The 17870-nt window shown below is 43.6% G+C and overlaps 1 protein-coding gene across 4 annotated transcripts in view; it reads left to right on the plus strand.

Annotated features, from left to right (window-relative positions):
- Nucleotides 1–116: 116 nt before the first annotated feature.
- LOC311528481 (UPF0538 protein C2orf76 homolog) overlaps nucleotides 117–17870 on the plus strand; it is a 32406-nt gene continuing 14652 nt past the window's right edge. The window contains exons 1-5 of one of the 4 annotated variants that reach the window (XR_014713611.1): nucleotides 117–257; nucleotides 8425–8577; nucleotides 9678–9728; nucleotides 15862–15899; nucleotides 16036–16117. Coding sequence is in view for 3 of the 4 variants with exons in the window: in XM_084643559.1 (XP_084499685.1) it covers nucleotides 8445–8577; nucleotides 9678–9728; nucleotides 15862–15899; nucleotides 16036–16117 (304 nt within the window). In the remaining variant the exon portion in view is untranslated. The remainder of the gene's footprint in view (nucleotides 258–8424; nucleotides 8578–9677; nucleotides 9729–15861; nucleotides 15900–16035; nucleotides 16118–17870) is intronic. The other 3 variants (XM_084643559.1, XM_084643557.1, XM_084643558.1) reach the window with 3 other exon arrangements.

The raw sequence follows: 17870 nt of genomic DNA on the forward strand, positions 1-17870 counted from the left end.
GTCAGAACGCCCGACGCCAATCCCGGAACAGCGAGGGGCAAGGCAGAAGGAAACCTGCGCCCAATCACACGGAGCTGTGAAGGCAGGCGAGTGGACGGGGCGGGGATAGACTACCGGGCGGCCAATTGTGGAGCCTTGCACGTTGAGAGAGGCCCCGCCCCTGCGTCAGAAAGCGCGGGGGGCAAGGGAAGGTCACGTGACACTGTCGGATGGTGTGAGGGCGGTAAAGCCGGAAGTGGCCCGGGCAGAGCGGAGCAGTAAGATTTGAGGGGGGTAGGATCTGCTTGATGGGCGGGGCCAGGGGGCGTGGGAGCGCGAGCTCGGGGGAGTGTGGCGGTTGGCGGCCCTGTGGTGGGGGCGGGGCAGAGGGGGCAGTGATGGTGGCTGTAGTACAACCTCCAGCCCCTAGGTGGTGCTGTGTGTAACATGGCCAGCCGTGGGGGCGGGGCAAACACGTCTCTCCAGGGGAGCGCGGTGGCCCGTGGGAGCCTGGGCCAGAGGCCTGAGGTGCTTGCAGCCTCCTGGCGGCCTGCCACGTGGGCGGAGGACAGGGCCCCACTGGTGCCGCAGGAGGGCAGCACAGGTCGCAGGCTCGATGGCGTGACGCTCCTCCCTGGCCCCGGAAGCTCAGCTGCGCCAGGGCGGGCAGACGGCGGGACGTTGCTGCTGAACGCCGCCCGGAACCTGGAGGCGTCCCGAGGTCGTCTTTCGTTTCTGCTCCGGGGAAGACGGCCGAGCATACCTTTAAATCCGTTGCCTGTAATGACAGCAGTCACAAGGATGACCGTGAAAGAGTTCTGGCAAGGCCGGATGCCTGCTCTGTACCTCAGAGAAATGTGGGGTATGAAAGGGTGCGTGCTTGCCAGAGAAGTCAAGGACGAGGGAAATCTGTGGAATCTTTTACAGCCGCTTTGCAGGCCTTGGCAGAAAGTTCTGATTTGAAGGCTATAAAACATGAAAATATCAGAGGTAGACTGGTTATTGGTCTTGGAGATAAAAACACCTCACAGCAGCTATAATTAAAGACCGATTTGACCTTATACACAGGCTAACTACAAAACCCTTCAGACTAAATGCACAACATATGGAAAAAGTCATAGCCCATGAGATGTGTGTTCAGCCAAAGGTGCAAGATGTAACAAATACACAAAATATGGACACTTTGCAGGCGTTTGCTGTACTGAGGCAGTCAAGAGCCATTATTTCTGGGCTCTATCAAGTGTGATGACAGACCCTGCCTAGAGAGTGAAACTGAATATTCATGGAAAGACCATTGAGCTTAAAATTGACTCAGGAGCAGATGTGAAAGTCATGCCAGAAGGGATGTATAATCACCTTGAAGTCCTCCCAGAGCTGAAATTGCTTGACACAATCCTGACTAGCCCTGGAGGTACTGTGAAGTGTATGGACCAGTTCACCATAGAAACAACTTACAAAGACAAAAGCTTTGCATTCAGAGTGTATATGATCAAAGGACCAAACACCAACAACCTTCTCAGCTGCAGCATGGAAGCCATGATGGGCCTAATGAGAAAAGTGGCAGAACTTCTTGGAGTATTTGGTATTGGAGTTTTGGAAGGAGTCTGAGTATAAATAACGTTAAGAGGCAGTGTTGAAACATATAGTGTACGTACACCTGTGAGGATTCCTATGGTGTTGCTTCATAAAGTGGAAACTGAGTTCAAGAGAATGGAATAGATTGGCTTAATCGAAAAATCTCTGAGCCAACATCATGATGTACACAGTGGTACCAATTATAAAGAAAAATGGAAAAATACAAAACTTTGTGTAGAGCTTTATGAAATCGGCATTAATGAGAACATGGATGGAATCATAAAATTAAAACAATAACATGGAATCCAGGCTCTCACCGGCATTAGGACCACAGTGGCAGGCAGGCAGGGCGGGCTGCATGGCTGAGCTACGTGCAGCCACTGGAGGTAAGAGACCAGTGGTGTGAGGAGGAAGTGCAGGTGGCGAGGGCCACAAGGGATTGCAGGGGTTAGGGGAGAAGGGTCAGCACCTGAGATTTAAGGGCAGCTTCTGAGAACTCAATTCCTTGCTGTGTCAGTTCCTCGGGGACATCAGCTTCTCCCTAATGTGATGCCAAAATTCCCTCAAGATGCTGTGTCAATACAAGTATTCATTGCACAATTGAACATAGGTTCATTTGAAAGAACCTCTTCATGCTCCTTTACAGAGGCATCATGTAGCTGTGGCTAGTGGAGGGACACAAATGAAAGCTTCTTGGGATGCCCAGCAGCAAGGAGGCAGCAGCACTTACCCTGTGTCCCTGCATTGTTGGGTGGGGGAGGAAACAGCAGCTGACAAACAGAGGCTAGGGACACCATTCCTTAGCCAGGATGGGTAAGGAATGGTGTCCCTAGCCTCTGTTTGTCAGAGGGTGGAGATGGATGGCAGGAAAGAGATCACTTGATTATTACCTGTTAGGTTTACTCCCTCTGGGGCACCTGGCATTGGCCACTGTCGGCAGATAGGATACTGGGCTGGATGGACCTTTGGTCTGACCCAGTCTGGCCATTCTTATGTTTAGGGTGGCTGGCTGCTGGCTGAGCTCCTCCCCACCACTCCTACTACAGCTGCTCTTCCCTGCTTCGGAAGTCCCACACTTTGCCTCTGCCCCGCTCCCTGACTCACCTCAGCGGGTGGTCTGCAAAGCAGGCAAAAGTCACTGGGACTCCAACAGCAGGGAAGAAAAGCAGCCCCATGTAGTGGGGACCTGGAGGAGCTCATCTGGCAGCCAGCCGTCCTGCTGCTTCCTCCCTCCTCACGTGGCTACACGGATACATGCTGCTGCCAGAGGGAGTGCTGCCTCCTTGCTGGTGGGCATCCCAGCCAGAGGCATCCTAAGAAATCTGGGGGTAGGTGACCCTGCATGCCCGCCCACATGTTGCCTCTGCTCCTTTGTGCAGCATCAGTGTCCCCCTCCTCAAAGACACAATTACAATTTTGATTTAAAAAACCATAAAGATGGGTTTAAATTTTTTTTAAATCAGAAAAACAAAATCAGAAAATAATCTGAAAATCCATACATATGGCCCTATGAAATCCAGTTTATTATTGTGGATATAAAAAGACATAGTGAAGCAGTTATGAGAGAAAAACATATCCTCCCAACACTGGATGACTTCCTCCTCAAAGTGAAAGGCGTTACTGTATTCTCCACGCTGGATGCCGTGAATGGATTCTGGCAAATTGCTTCAACCAGAAAGAGCGTTTGTTAAACTGACTACATTTATCGCACCTTTTGGGAGATTTTGCTTTCAAAGATTACATTTTAGGATTACAAGTGCACCTGAAATTTTCCATAGAAAGATGGCAGAACTTACACAAATGTAGTTGTAGTTTTCATGAATATTTTGATATATGTGTTATCGATGGAGGAGCACAACAAAACCCTCAACAAAGTTCTAAACTTAATCAGTCAATCAGTAGTGCAGCTAAACAAGGAAAAGTGCATTTTCTGCCTGCACCAAACTGAGTTTTTGGGACAGTAACTCAGTAACTTTGGGACAGACAATAAACAAAGATGGAATCGCAGTCCTAGAATGGGGAGAAAGTGAATCCAATTTGAGAATGGAATGTACCAGAACTGAGATGCATACTGGGCATACTAAATTACCTTGGTGAATACCTCCAAGACCTTTGTACAGTGACAAAACCATTGAATGAACTGTTAAAGTGCAGCACATCTTGGCTAGGGGAGACAAATCAAGAAATTGCCTTCAAAAAGGTAAAAGAAATGATCTCAGCAGCTCTAGTTCTCAAGTACTATGATGTGAACAAACCCACAATGGTCAGTGTGGATGCAAGCTACTATGGCCTAGGTGTTATATTGTTGCAACAACATGGAGCTGAATGGAATCCAGTTGCATTTTGTTCTTGCTCACTCACAGAAGCGGAAAAATGACATGTACAGATTGAAAAGGAATGCTTGGCTAGCATATGGGCAGGTGAGAATTTTTATGGGTATCTGTAAGGATTGGATTCTTTTTTGGTGATAACTGACTATAAACCACTTATAACCTTCATCAGCAGAAAAGACCTGGATCAAGCACTGCTGAGATGGCAACGTCTATTGATAGGGTTAAAGAGAGTTAACCCAATTGCTAAATATGTTCCTGTGAAAAATCTGGTCATGACACTTTATCATGGCCAGCATCACACTCAACTACTTGTGAGCTCAGAGATGGCATAAAGGCATATGTGGATGCTGTGGAGGCATACAGACCAGCGTCAGAAGAGATACTATACCAGCTACAAAGAGCAATCTCAACAGACATGCAACTTCAACAAATTCTTAGTTACATTAGGGCCAGCTGGCCCAAATATCTGGAGGAAGTGACAAGAGATTATTTTGTGGTACATGGACAATTAAGCAAATCAACTTGACAAATGATTAAAGGTGATTGCATTGTAATTCCAAATGAAGTGAGAGGAAATATCCTAAACTTCATCCACAAAGTCCCCAAGGACTAACTAAATGCAGTGAATGGGCCATCCAGTCAATGTGGTGGCCGGGTATCAGCAAAGACATAAAGAATTAGTATCTGCATGTGAATGTTACAGAATTAACAACACAAAGGATCTTTAATAACAACACCTCTATCAGGCAGATGTTGGAAGAGACTAGTTGCAGATTTATGCAAATTCAGAAGACATAATTACCTGATCATAGTGGACTGTTTTCTTAGCTACATAGAAATAAGGTACTTGAAAAACCTAACATCTTGCAGTGTTATCAAGAAACTGAAGTGCACGTTTGTTCATTTCCGTTTTCCGGAACAACTAGTGATGAACAACAGACCACGGTTCACCACAGTGGAATTTAAGTAATTCCAAATGAAATATGATTTTGACCATATTACTAGCAGCCCAATTACCCACAAGTGAATGGAGAGGCTGAGAGGGCTAGCAGACAGCCAAGAAAATCCTAAAACAGGAAGGTTCATTTGTTGATCTTCTGAGCTACAGATGAATGCAGATAGCAGCCACTGGTACAGTACAACTGCTGATGGAAAGATAACCCAGAACTACTGTTCCAACTTTGGAAAAGAATCTACAGTAGAACCTCAGAGTTACGTTCTGATCAGTCAACCGCTCACCTCATTTGGAACTGAAAGTACACAATCAGCAGCAGCAGAGACAAACAAACAAACAAAAAAGCAAATACAGTACAGTATTAAACGTAAACTACTAAAAACTAAAAGGCAAGCAGCATTTTTCTTCTGCATAGTAAAGTTTCAAAGCTTTATTGAGTCAACGCTCTGTTGTAAACTTTTGAAAGGACCACCGTAATGTTTTGTTCAGAGTTACGAACATTTCAGAGTTACAAACAATCTCCATTCCTGAGGTGTTTGTAAGTCTGAGGTTCTGCTGTATCTCCAAAGTGACCAGGTGTGAAGATATTAGCCAAACTGGATAAAAAGGCAAAAGGAGTTTATGAATACTCTTATAACAGACGTCATTCAGAGAGCTGCCGGATCTGGAACCTGGTGACTGTGTTTGTGTCCAACTGGATGGAGAAAAAGCATGGGCAGCTCCAGCTGTTGTAAAGAAAAAGGATATGTTGTCCAGACCATATGTGATTGAGACAGATAATGGAGAGTTCAACAGAAACTGCTGACATTTCAGTTTGTTCCTCAGAAGTAACAATCAACAGAGCGAACTCTACGGATGGTTCATGCAGAACAAAAAGAAGATCACTCAAAAATTCAAAACGGATTAGATACAATCATTGCAACTAATGGACAACCAGATGACCAAGTTGTTACTTGTTAGTGTTGTGTAATTAGAAAACCAGTCTGACGCAGAGAGACTGGACTTTAGAGATGTGTGATAGTGTAACTTTTATAAATGGTAGGAATGTAAAACTTAAAATGGGAGATGTAATGGAATGTTAAACTGTATTATACTATTCAGCAACTACGTGGCACTGTGTGTAAAATACCTTTCCTGAGATGCTAACAATAATACTCAGAAGTGCTTTAAACTTTAGTGTTTAAACTGCAGTGTTTCTCAAGGACTGGTCTGTGGACTGGTGCCGGTCCTTGAGATCTCCCTGACAGCTTAGGAAGGCAGCAAGCTGGTCCCTGATATCAAAGAGTTTGAGAAACGCTACATTAAAATATCTTTAAAAGAACACATTACTTGCTTGTATCTCCATGATGGAAGTTCTGTAGCCAGTCTAAGGGTATGTCTACACTGCCCACATTACTCCGTGGCTGCGGCAGAACTGTGACGTGGGCAGTGTAGACACGCTTCATCGCTGGGGGAGAGATCTCCCAGTGATAAAAAAAACCAACACCCCAAACGAGCGGTGGTAGCTTACTGGCGCTTTTCAGTGCTAAAACTTTTGTCCCTCAGGGGGCTGTTTTTTCACACCTTCTGAACAACTAAAGTTTTAGCGCTGAAAGTGGCAGTGTAGACGTAGCCTTAATCTGGTATAGAAGCCTGCCCTACTACTAGCAGCCCTACAACCGACTGTACAAGGAGTACATGACAGTGACAAAGCAGGTCAGGGGGGTGAGGGATGGGAGGCTGCAGGCCAGGGGGGTGAGGGTGGTGGGGCAGGGGTATGAAGAGCAGTGTGTGTGATGGGTAGGGAGCTGCCTGTAGGGTCTTTCTCTGTGCTAAGGGTCTTTCTAAGATGCTAAGATGAGTTTCAGTGAAGTCACACAAATGAGGGTCATTCTTGTCAGTTGTCAGCTGGTGCAGATCAAGGAGTGACTGGTTCACATTCTTTTCATTCAATTTTCGGTCCTGTGTAGAGAAGGACCAGGAAAATGTTCACCTCTTTTTAGCATAATTAAAAAACTCTGTTTTCAGATACAAAAGAATGTGTTTTTGTATGTATATGTTATATAAATGAGATGATGTTCTGTGTTTTAACTTGATTATTGTGCTTGAGGCATAGAACTTGGGTCAGTAACTGTAAATGTTACCTCCTCCATCCACCCGCAAAAGTGAGGTAAAATGAGGGAACAGAAGGATCCCCCGTCCAAACAAAAATGGAAGTGAAACCCTGTGAATTACTTAGAAGAAGGATAGCTCAGGAGTTTAGTACACTTACTTGGGACATAGCAGATTTGTGCCTCAGATCCCCATTGGATAATAGCACGTTCATACCTCATAGTAGTGTTGTGAGCATAAATGCATTAAAGATTGTGAGGTGCTCAGATACTACAGTAATCGGGACCATATAAGTATCTATGATTGACTGATAAAAACTAAATAAACAATTTAAAACATTTCAGATACACAAGTCTCCTGGTTATTGGAGAGCAACAAATACATAAAAAATCAATACATAAGAGAGAAATAGAATGGCAAGAGAGAGCAAAAATTTGGTGCAGATAGTTGGAGATAACTGCAAAGGCAGCTGAAATGTAGCTCTGTGCTAAAGACAAACTTCCTGGCACTGAAGCTGTGGCCCAGTGTCATTGTTGCAGAAAGCTAATGAACTAACAGAAATGGAGGAAGTGGAAGAGCATTTACTGCTGAAAACTGGGGATGTTATCAGTGGTAGGAAACAGCTCTGCTGGCTAGAGAGACAGGAAATTGACTATGAAGGTGCTGAACTAAAATCTCTGTCTGACTTTGCTTAACGGAACAGAGTGGGAGAAAAGCAGACAAGCCAAAAAACCACCACCTACCAGTCCATATTCTGCCTTCAGTTACAACGGTGTAAACCTAGTGGGGGTTACTCTGGATTTATACTAGTGTGAATGAGAGGAGAATTTTGCCCCCTAATCCCTACAAAAATGACATATGTTATCTTCATCACCATTGTTTTGTTGGATTTAATTTGTTATATGATGTAAAGATGAGCCTTAGGTAGTAGCACGGGCATTTTTCTATATGATGTATCTGTGCAATATTGATGTATTATAAATAAGCTTTTATTTTTGTTTATGGTGTCAAATTCTATCCTTTAGATCATAGAGGACAGGCAGACTTTTCAGTGATTTGGACTTACAAATAAATTAAAAGCAAATCATGTATCACACAGCTTTAAACCATTTTTCTGCAATCCTTTTTTTCTTCTTAATATAGGGCCTGACCCTGTGGCTCGTTCATGGAGCTGCCGCTGTTCTCAGTGGGAGTTCGGTACATGGAAAAACTGCAGGACTGGGCCATCTGACATATAGAGTCAAATTCTACCCTTAACGTTCTGGACAATCCTGTGTCAGTGAGGAGACTATGGCTCTGCTCTTGCTCTCATTGTAGTCATGGCAAAAGTGGTACAGAATTGGACCTAAAGGGAGGGAACAGTATGTTTAAAATCTTGTACATTTTTAGCTCTTTGGGAGTGTCAGATGAATGCACCTGCATCTAGTTATTTTAGCTGTTATATTTGTACAAAGAGATAACTCAGTAATTACTCTCTTTAATGTCTTCTAGGGTGTTTGAAGTTAATTCACATGTCATCGGAAAACTCAGCCATTACTGTTCGCCTGGTTCGCTCCTTTGAGCACCGTAATTTCAGACCAGTGGTGTATCATGGAGTTAACTTGGACCAAACTGTAAAGCAGTTCATTACATTTGTAAGGAATGGTAAGGCCACTGTTATTCTTACACACTCATTTTGTCCCTATACTTTGCTGTCTGTGCGTAAGCAGGTGTAGAAGAGCAAATGAATGGGAAAACTCTTGTGGCTCCATTAAAGCTGCCAGCTCCACATGTTCCCCTTTGGGCTGCCAGGGATGAACGGTGCAGGGGCTGGGAAGCCAGGGATCCATGGGGGATTTGGCTCTTGATCCACAGAGGATGCGCAACTACATTTAGGCATTACCTCCCTCTGCACTGCACTAGAAATCCCAGTGATCAGTCATGGCAAGACCGGTGGTTGTGCTGCAGTTGGCTCACTGGCCCAGGCTGCATGGGCTGCATTGTCGGGCAGCTACTCAAAAAGCATTAGGGACGTATGCCATCTAGCGAATCTCTGGTCACTGTTCCCACGTGACTAGGGGCTACGCCAGTATTTGGCAGAGGGGGAAAGCAAAGGGGGGTCTCATGTGAATGGGGAGGAAGTGTTCTGTGTAGTTATTTTCAACGATGGAAGGCACCACTATATGAGTGTGTGCTCTGGGAATTTTTCTTCCAGGCTGAGTTCTGTCAGCCAGAAATGCACACAGGCACTCAGCATCTCCTGGAGTTGCTCAGCACCAAGCAAGATTGAGCCCATAAAGGAGCTAATTTTCAGCAGTGCGGTTTCCTTTTGGGAGCTGGTTAGCAGTCTCTTTTTCCACATCCGATTCATTTGTGTGTCAGTTGTTTGGGGGCAATTTGCAAATGGGGATGCAGGACTTCTGCCCCTATGAAAATGTTAATAGGATACACATGACAGTAGAGCTTTGGAGGATCAGACTTCAAGGGTCTGATCCTGCACACCTTTCCTTAACATTATACATGTGGGTAGTCCCACTGAAGTCAATGGGGCAACTCACACAAGTAAAGTGTACCATAGAATTTGCAGGATCTGGGCTCAGAGTTGTACCGGTGGCTCTTCTACTTTTGATGCTAAGACAAGTTTCCTGATGTGAGATTTATTTCAAAGTTCAAATTCAGAGTGCAAGCTTCATGAAGTAATCATTTAAAAATATAAAAAGAAAATTGTTACAATCCTTTTCATGTAGTCTCTTTATTTTTAATAGATGTGTCTTTAAGAACAGGACTTCCACCTCCCTTTAAAAAATACAAGTATGGTATGTAATTTTTCTTATTTTTTAAGAGCTGTGTGTACAGTATGTTGTACCAGTTCTCATGTTATTTAACTGCATTACAGTTATTTCCATCTAAATATAGTAAGTCAGGACTAGTTTCCTGAAAAGAGCTGTGACACACACACATGCCCCCACATACACCCACACGCTTTGCAGCTGCTTTCAGGAAACAACTAGTCAAGCTAATGGTTAATTTGGCACAGCCCTACTGCGAATGTCACACACACACCATTAGCTTTACATCTTGTGCCTACAAAACCCAACAATTATTATGAACTTCTGTATTCATTTCAGAATTAGGCAGCACATTACACATTTTGCTGCTAATTGGCAAAGGCATTTTGGGATATTAATTTTTTATCATTTTTGTAAGTGCCTTTCTGCAGAGCAGCTTGTGACCCACAGTACTTTGAAATCACAGTCCTCTTCGTGCTTATGCATTTCAATATCCAGCTACTAATTGTGAGGTCACAAGGGATGGCCAAGAAGGAGCTAAAGGCACCGAGTGGAAAATATTTAGATTCATGTACTTAAAGAAATTACATAATATTAAACAAGAGGAAGAGGAAAACATGGCTCAGGTAAATAGGAAAGCTCCTAAATGTAAATTTCGGATGAAATGAAATAGCCTGGGCTAAAATTTAAATCTGGTTCTGTGCTCTAATAATTTTTGCAAGTAATGCTGCTCACATGCAAGTTTCCTTGGTGTAAGCAGGTAGACAGCATCATACTTTGAATAGAACACGCTCTATATAGTCCAGATTTATGCCTTTTCTGGGATTTGGCTTTAATTATGCTGTTTGGTGACTAGAGCAAAAGTGGTGCAATGGGTGACAGCAGGGCATGCTGGTATACAGCATAAAGAATAACTCAAATGACAATAAAACACTTTCCCTGAGACATAAACCTCTCCTAAGATGACCTGTTCCATAAACCTGTCTCCTTACAGATACCTCTCTGCCACCAATGCCATTCCCACCTCCCTCTGTCCAAGGTGGAGTTAGCAAACCACATCTACCACACTGATAAAGCATCTCCCTGTGTGGGGCGCACATATAATTCCTGTGAATGGTGCTGGGAATTACACACCTATATCAAGAGACTAAACTGGCATAGGGCCTATTTCTCCATTCACTCTGTTGGGGAATGTTAGGAGGCTTATTCCTTCACCCGCTTCCTTCCCTGGTCCTTCTCGCATGAACAGAGAGCAACAATACCCAAAGTCCAAAGGTGCAAACAATTTGATGTTTATTGGGGTGAACTTCCAGCAAGCATGATTCCAGTTTCCTTCCTTAGTGTCCTCCTTCCCAGCTCTGACACCACAGAGCCTTACACCTGTGTCCTTGTTCCCATTCCTGCCTTAACAAAACATGATTCCAATTTCCTTACCCACATTCCCTGTTCCCATCTCCCCCTTTAGCAAAATATGATTCCAATTTCTTCACCCCCATTCCCTGTTCCCATCTCCCCCACCCACACCCACCCCCTCCCACCCACACCCACAGAGTTTTCATGCACACCCACCAAAGCAACAATCTGATCCCCCAGAGCTACCCCAAGGCTCAGTGTTCCCATCATTCCTCCCCTTGTCCTTTTCTTTTACCACACAAAATTCTCTTTTGCCTAACATTTCTTGCACTGTGATTACTCTTTTTACACAACTGTACCCCGATTACACTCCCATCTTGTACAACTAGACACAACCAGGGGCAGCCAAGTTAAGTTCCAATAGAAACTCCTTCCATCCTTTAGTGATTTTGATTACATTACCCAAAAGTCAAATAATTTTGATCAGATTCTTTCTCTGCCTGCTGCCTGCAGCAGTCCCTTATAGACCATTTCTGTGGGAAAAGGGCCCATTTTCCCTCAGAATAGCTGTAAAGGCTTCTGGGGACAGAAGCGTAGTGGTGGTAGTAGCCACTCGACCTGACCCCCTTGGATAATTTAATTACCAAGCTTCCATCCAATGTGACTGCACAGAGTTGCACATACAGTTACATTGATATAACTGGGTTTTATCATTAAACAAAAACTTCCTTCTTGACATCTCACATAAGTATCCAAACTACCCTCCATTAAAACTTCATTAAAACAAAAGAGTATGGAAAGGCAGGTTGCACTTCGAAACTTTTTTTTTTCTTTCTCTCCACTCCCCCAGGATCAAGTCCCAGCTCCAGTCTCTAAAGGTAGTCTGTTAACTCTGCTTTTGATTATAAACCCTTTTGTGCCAAATCATCTTTCACTACCCCTAACTAATTTACAACCCTTCAGCAGCCCTTGCTGAAGCAGCATCAAACTTGAAAGATTCCTGACAGCTTCCCATAATGCTGCCCTCACTTCAAACCACTCACAAGCGGACTGAAGTGCCTCCTTTCCCTGGAAGGCATCCAGTCCCCATGGGCAGGGACCTTCTTCTACTACCCATATACCAAGGAGGGTGGGCTCCTCAGCCACCCCCCATCCCTCTGGGTCCCCTAACACTTCCTCCATTTCCTTTTTAATCTCATCCCAGGTTGACCCCTGCACCTGGTATGGGCCCTGGTTCTTCTTTATCCATTTATCCGAAAAATCCTTTACTCTGGCTTGCCAGAACCTGCAACTACCATCACAAGAGTTCGCGATACCCCCTCCAAGCAGCTGCGCGGACTGTTGGGGAGGGGGACTTACAGGCTGCCACTCACCTATTCAATGCGATGCATCCGAGTCATGGCACCAAGATGTTAGGGGGCTTATTCCTTCACCCGCTTCCTTCCCTGGTCCTTCTCGCATGAACAGAGAGCAACAATACCCAAAGTCCAAAGGTGCAAACAATTTGATGTTTATTGGGGTGAACTTCCAGCAAGCATGATTCCAGTTTCCTTCCTTAGTGTCCTCCTTCCCAGCTCTGACACCACAGAGCCTTACACCTGTGTCCTTGTTCCCATTCCTGCCCTTAGCAAAACATGATTCCAATTTCCTCACCCCCATTCCCTGTTCCCATCTCCCCCACCCCCTCCCACCCACACCCACAGAGTTTTCATGCACACCCACCAAAGCAATAATCTGATCCCCCAGAGCCACGCCAAGGCTCAGTGTTCCCATCAAGGAATCAGGAGGTGAAAAATGGGAGCAAGTGGGAAATGTGTCGGGGATTGGAGTTTAATTTGTTAATGTCTCTATCTTCAACTTGTTTCTCTGAATTTAGAGGATAGATGTGAATATTGTATTGTTTAAGGACTTACAATTCTAGAGATTTGAAACATCTGTCTTTGGAGTGCTATTCTTCCCTTTGGTGGCAAATGAAGGAGACCTGTGCTATCATTTTATTCTTTATGCTGTGATATACCTGCAGGTCCATGCACAACTTTTGGTCTAGTCACCACACATGGTATCAGGGGAGATTTGCTGTGCGCATGTGCTTGTGGACATTTGGCTAATTGCTATTCAGAAGATTGAACAAAACACTGTACAATCAAGGGAACAGAACTACACCAGTGCAGCAGTTTGATTCCTGTTACACTAGCTCAGCCTTAGCCTCTCAGCTTTAGGTGCCAGTCATGCTGAGTTTGCATGTAAGGAAACAAAACCAAGCTGCTGATCTTTCCTCTGAGGCCTACCCTCTCTCCTTGACTTCTCTACTGTGGTAGTGGGTAGCACCACCATCCTCCTCATCACATGGGCCTTTCATCTGGGCTTCTCCTGTAATTCTGCCTTCTTTTGGTTCTCTCAGCCCATCACTGTACAAATCTTGCTGCTTCTTCTTGGGCAGCATCATAAAGGGCCAGCCTTACCCCCACTCTGACTCATCCCATCTAGACCCTGCTTGCCTCTCACCTTGACTTATGTGTTTCTTTGTATTACGGTAGCACCTAGGAGCCCCAGTCATGGACCAGGAGCACATTTTTCTAGACGCTGTACAAACAGAATGAAAAGGTGGTGCCTACCCCAAAGAGCATCCAGTCTAAGTTGTGCAACCTTCTCCAGTCTGGTTTGACTGTTGCTGCCTCATTTCCTCAGATTCATTAAAAATGCTGCTTTCAAACTCATCTTCTTGGCGCTTTACTTGGACTAAAGCCCCCTCCTCTTTGTCTCTCATTGGCTCAACCTTCTCCACTGCATCTTACCTAAAATTCTTGTTCTCACTGTCAGAACCCTTCACTGTTTAGTTTCTTCCTGTCTATCCATCCTACTGTCATCTTACTGTTAAGTTGACTCTGCCTGTGTGGCACCTACGATGTCAGCCTTGGTCGCCCACTTGTCTGCTTCTTTCCCTTTTGCACCTTTTCCTGTGCATATTAGGCAATATGAGGCAAAGCCACCATGTTATCCTCCTTTGAATCCCTCCTTAAAACACACCTCTACCATGTTTCCCACAGAGAACTGTCATCTGATAATGGCTGGGCAGGTTGAAAGCTGTGATTTCTGCTTCTGATTGGCTTACTCCATCTACAAATTGTGCAGCTACTAAAGCATCCCATTATTTTTACTTCATTCCCTCCAGCCTTTTGTTTGTCTGACACATGTCACGTTTTGTCTGTTAGATTGTAAACACTTTGGAGGCAGGGACTGCCATTTACCACATGTCGGTACAGTGCCTAGCACAATGGAGACCCAAACTGGTGCAGTCCTCTAGGCCCTACCCAATACAAATAATACAAAGAATTGTCATCTGAATTCATTACACTTTAGTACCTCATGACAGTATTTTATATCAACAGTCACAAAAGGCCTGTTACTATAAACACAAGGTCAAATTTATTTATGTGCTCAAGTGAGTTTGGGGTAAAATGGTTAGCAAAAGCAAATGGGAGGAGGTGAGGCTTTAGCCTGGATTTGAAGATGCTGATATTTTATCTACATGGTGGAGCTGGAACAGCCTCTCTTTAATAGGGCAAATGGTTAAATGCAAAAATGTCTGTGGTCAGTGGTGGAGCTGTGAACAGATAAAATCAAGAGTGACTCAGAGACTGAATGGGTAAGTAAGAAGTCAGGTCAGAGAATGGAAGTGTGAAGTTGTACTAGGATTTGAAAACCAGTAGGCTGCTTTTGGACTCCATTCATTGGGGTATAGAGCTGGCTGAGCTTAGTAAAGATCGTTGATAGTCCGCATGTTCACTTCCCAGAGATGAAAGCTTAGTATGTTTTCAGTGTGATTATTTGGTCTTCTTGCAGTACCTCTGTGTAACGGTAAGATTCCAGTAAGTGATGTTCAATGCACGTCTTGCTTCTAAGATATATGGGTAGTACTGCAACAGGTACTGTATGCTAAATCTGCCTCTGTAGTGACCTTTGCAGCGGGAGAGCAAGGCAATCCAACTCTCCTTAAATGCGATGAATACAACGTACAAAATGGGCTGAAGTGATGTGTATTTTCATGGATTAAAGCCTTGTCAACAAACCTCTAATTGAGAATGTGATCTTTATTGTACCAGAGCTCTGAATACTCAGTCACACCAATTTGAAAGTTACTCTAGTCCACATTTTTTCCCCCTCTAGACTTACAAGTAGGTAAATAGCATCAAGTTTCTAGCTCCTTTGCTGAAAAAGCACTCGTCCTATTTTGAGTTTGTTCAAACATAGATGTCTTGGAATTCTGCTTTTATACCTGTGTATGTAACAATAGCATCCTTTTACTGATTCTGCTCCCTGTTGTGCGTTCTGCCATCTCTGCTTATTTTAAAGTGACAAAATTAAGTTGTTACTACTTCTTTCTCCTGCTAGCAGAGCAGAGCCAACACCGTGGGAGAGCAAGTTGGGTTCTCTTTCTTCTTGTGCAGCATCAACAGATTCGTTTATTAAATTTCAGTCACCTTCCTCACTGAAGATAGATTGCATGGGTATCATGGAGGGCATAGGATGAAGACAATGGGATAGCGTAAATGTCCTTCAGACCCTAATTTGCCTGACAGAACTTCTAACACAGGTGGTAATACTCACAAAGAAAAGAACCTAGATTGATTCTCAGATTTCAGGTTTGGATTGCAGGGCTAGCTGCTAGTGGAGAGAGTTTTGTTTTTCCCTTTTTGAACAGAGAACACTTGAAAAGCCTCAAGAGATGACAAACATGGAACCCTCACAGTGCCATTGTCCAGTGTAATGAACCACATCTTAAGGGAAGTTTTGTATTTTCTTCCAGATACAATGAAGATTATTCACCAAGCACATGGATCTAAGGTACATTTGCTATCTGTTCCTTCCCCCCCCCCCTTTTATGTGTGTATACAGCTAGATCTATGCACTTCTAGAGAACATAATGGCAGAGCTAATAAAATCTGCATTTATCTTTATATTCCTATTTACTTATTTCTAGACCAATGAACTTGTAGTGAGTTTGGAGGATGATGACAAACTCATTTTAAAAGAAGACAGCACTTTGAAAGCAGCTGGAGTAGGTAGGAGTACCTTTATATTGACTGACAGTACTGATCATTGTGCTTGTCATTATACTGATAACTGGCTGATTATGTTTGGATAGTCTGCTGAAAAGTAAATGCTGTTCCTGATGCTCTTTACACTACCTGGTAATTATCCAGGGGGGAGAAGAAGGGGGGATAATGTACATTCACACTATTGGGCAGAGGGCAGCAGGCATGTGCACTCCAAATGCTCAGAATGCAAATTGTGATTTTTAGAAGGTACGCTTAGAATTCTGCTGAGGGTAATTTTAAATGATTGACAGATAAGATTAAGCAGACATAGTACTAATAACCTACCTGTAACATTTAAACTGATGTTTTGGTTCAAAGTTTAAGTAGTGGAACTAGTGTGGAATAATGAAATGAGATTAGATTTGTTTAATGTGCAACACAATATTCAAATTGCACAGGGCAGCACAAATAATATCATTTAGAAAGTGAGCTGAACATAGCATGTGGTTAAAATCAACCTGAGTCCTTGCTCTCTGACAAAAGAATGCATATGGCGCATGTCTTGTGCTAATAGTGTAAAGAAATGACTATATATGACAAATTTGATAGTCACTGGATGTCATTTTGGCTCCATGCAAAAATGATTTTGTGGCAGCAGAGCAGCTGAGACTTTGAGGCCCAATTCGCAGGCTTTGAGACGGCACTGGTTAGTTTAGAATGTCGCTTATTTAAATCTGGTGCACAACAATCTTACGCTCTGGGTGAAAGATCACAGAGGAAGTTAGAAATGGAAGAACCCATTCAGCATTAGGCCACCTAGCCTCTCTCCAGCCAATTCAGGATTTCCCCCTACAGAGTACTATTTAGCACTTTTTCTGATCTAGTTTAAAATCCTTCAGTTCAGTGGTGCTTCCTCCACCCCCCCCTTAGGAGACTATTATAAATCTTACCATTGGGGGGAAAAAAATGGAACATCAGAAAATACTCTCTTGATTTCATTTCTTTACTCCTGGTTATTCTCATTGGGCCACACTGATCAATTCCCCTTTCTCCTTGGCATTTATACCTGATACTTTTAGTTTCTCCCCCTTTCCTCTTTGCCCGCTACCCCTTATTCTATACTGTAATCTCTCTGAGGAGAGGACACTCTCATACTATACTTATGTACTGTGCTTAGCTTAATGGGCTGCTGATATCAGGCCTTATAGAGGACTGGGCATTATTATTGAATATTAACTGTTGAACTGTTAATATTGTTGAATATTAATAATAAAAGTCAATCTTTAGCCTTCCCTGCTAACTCAATCCTTTTAACCCAGATGAAAAGCAGTTCTTCAGGAAGGAGGGTTATTGGCAGTCTGAAGACTTCAAAGTCTTGTAATTTAGTTAGTATATGCCTCTTGTCAGCATGAGTCTTACCTACCTAAGACTTGAGGTAGCCTGGCTTAGAGGTCTAGGCAAGGAGCTGGGAAACAGTGGCAGATATTTGCTTAGAGCTGCCCTCCTCTAGCGCTGTCCTCCTCCAAGACACCATTGATGAATTATTGTACATTCCTACCTTTGAAACAGGTACCATAGTCCTAGTGGTGGTATAACTTGATGCAATCTCAGTAAATTATCAGCACATCAGAGTAATCTTGTTCTGAAAACAAACTGCGATAAACTAGACTGCTTTTATTTCTCTGAATGTAGGGGAGGAGGGAATGGTTTAAGGATGGAAGAAAAGTAATTAAAACGATACCTCCATAATTATTCAGGTTAACTATATACTTAGAAC

Source organism: Lepidochelys olivacea (assembly GCF_965140295.1).
Source record: "Lepidochelys olivacea isolate rLepOli2 genome assembly, chromosome: 11".
Classification (NCBI taxonomy): domain Eukaryota; kingdom Metazoa; phylum Chordata; order Testudines; family Cheloniidae; genus Lepidochelys; species Lepidochelys olivacea.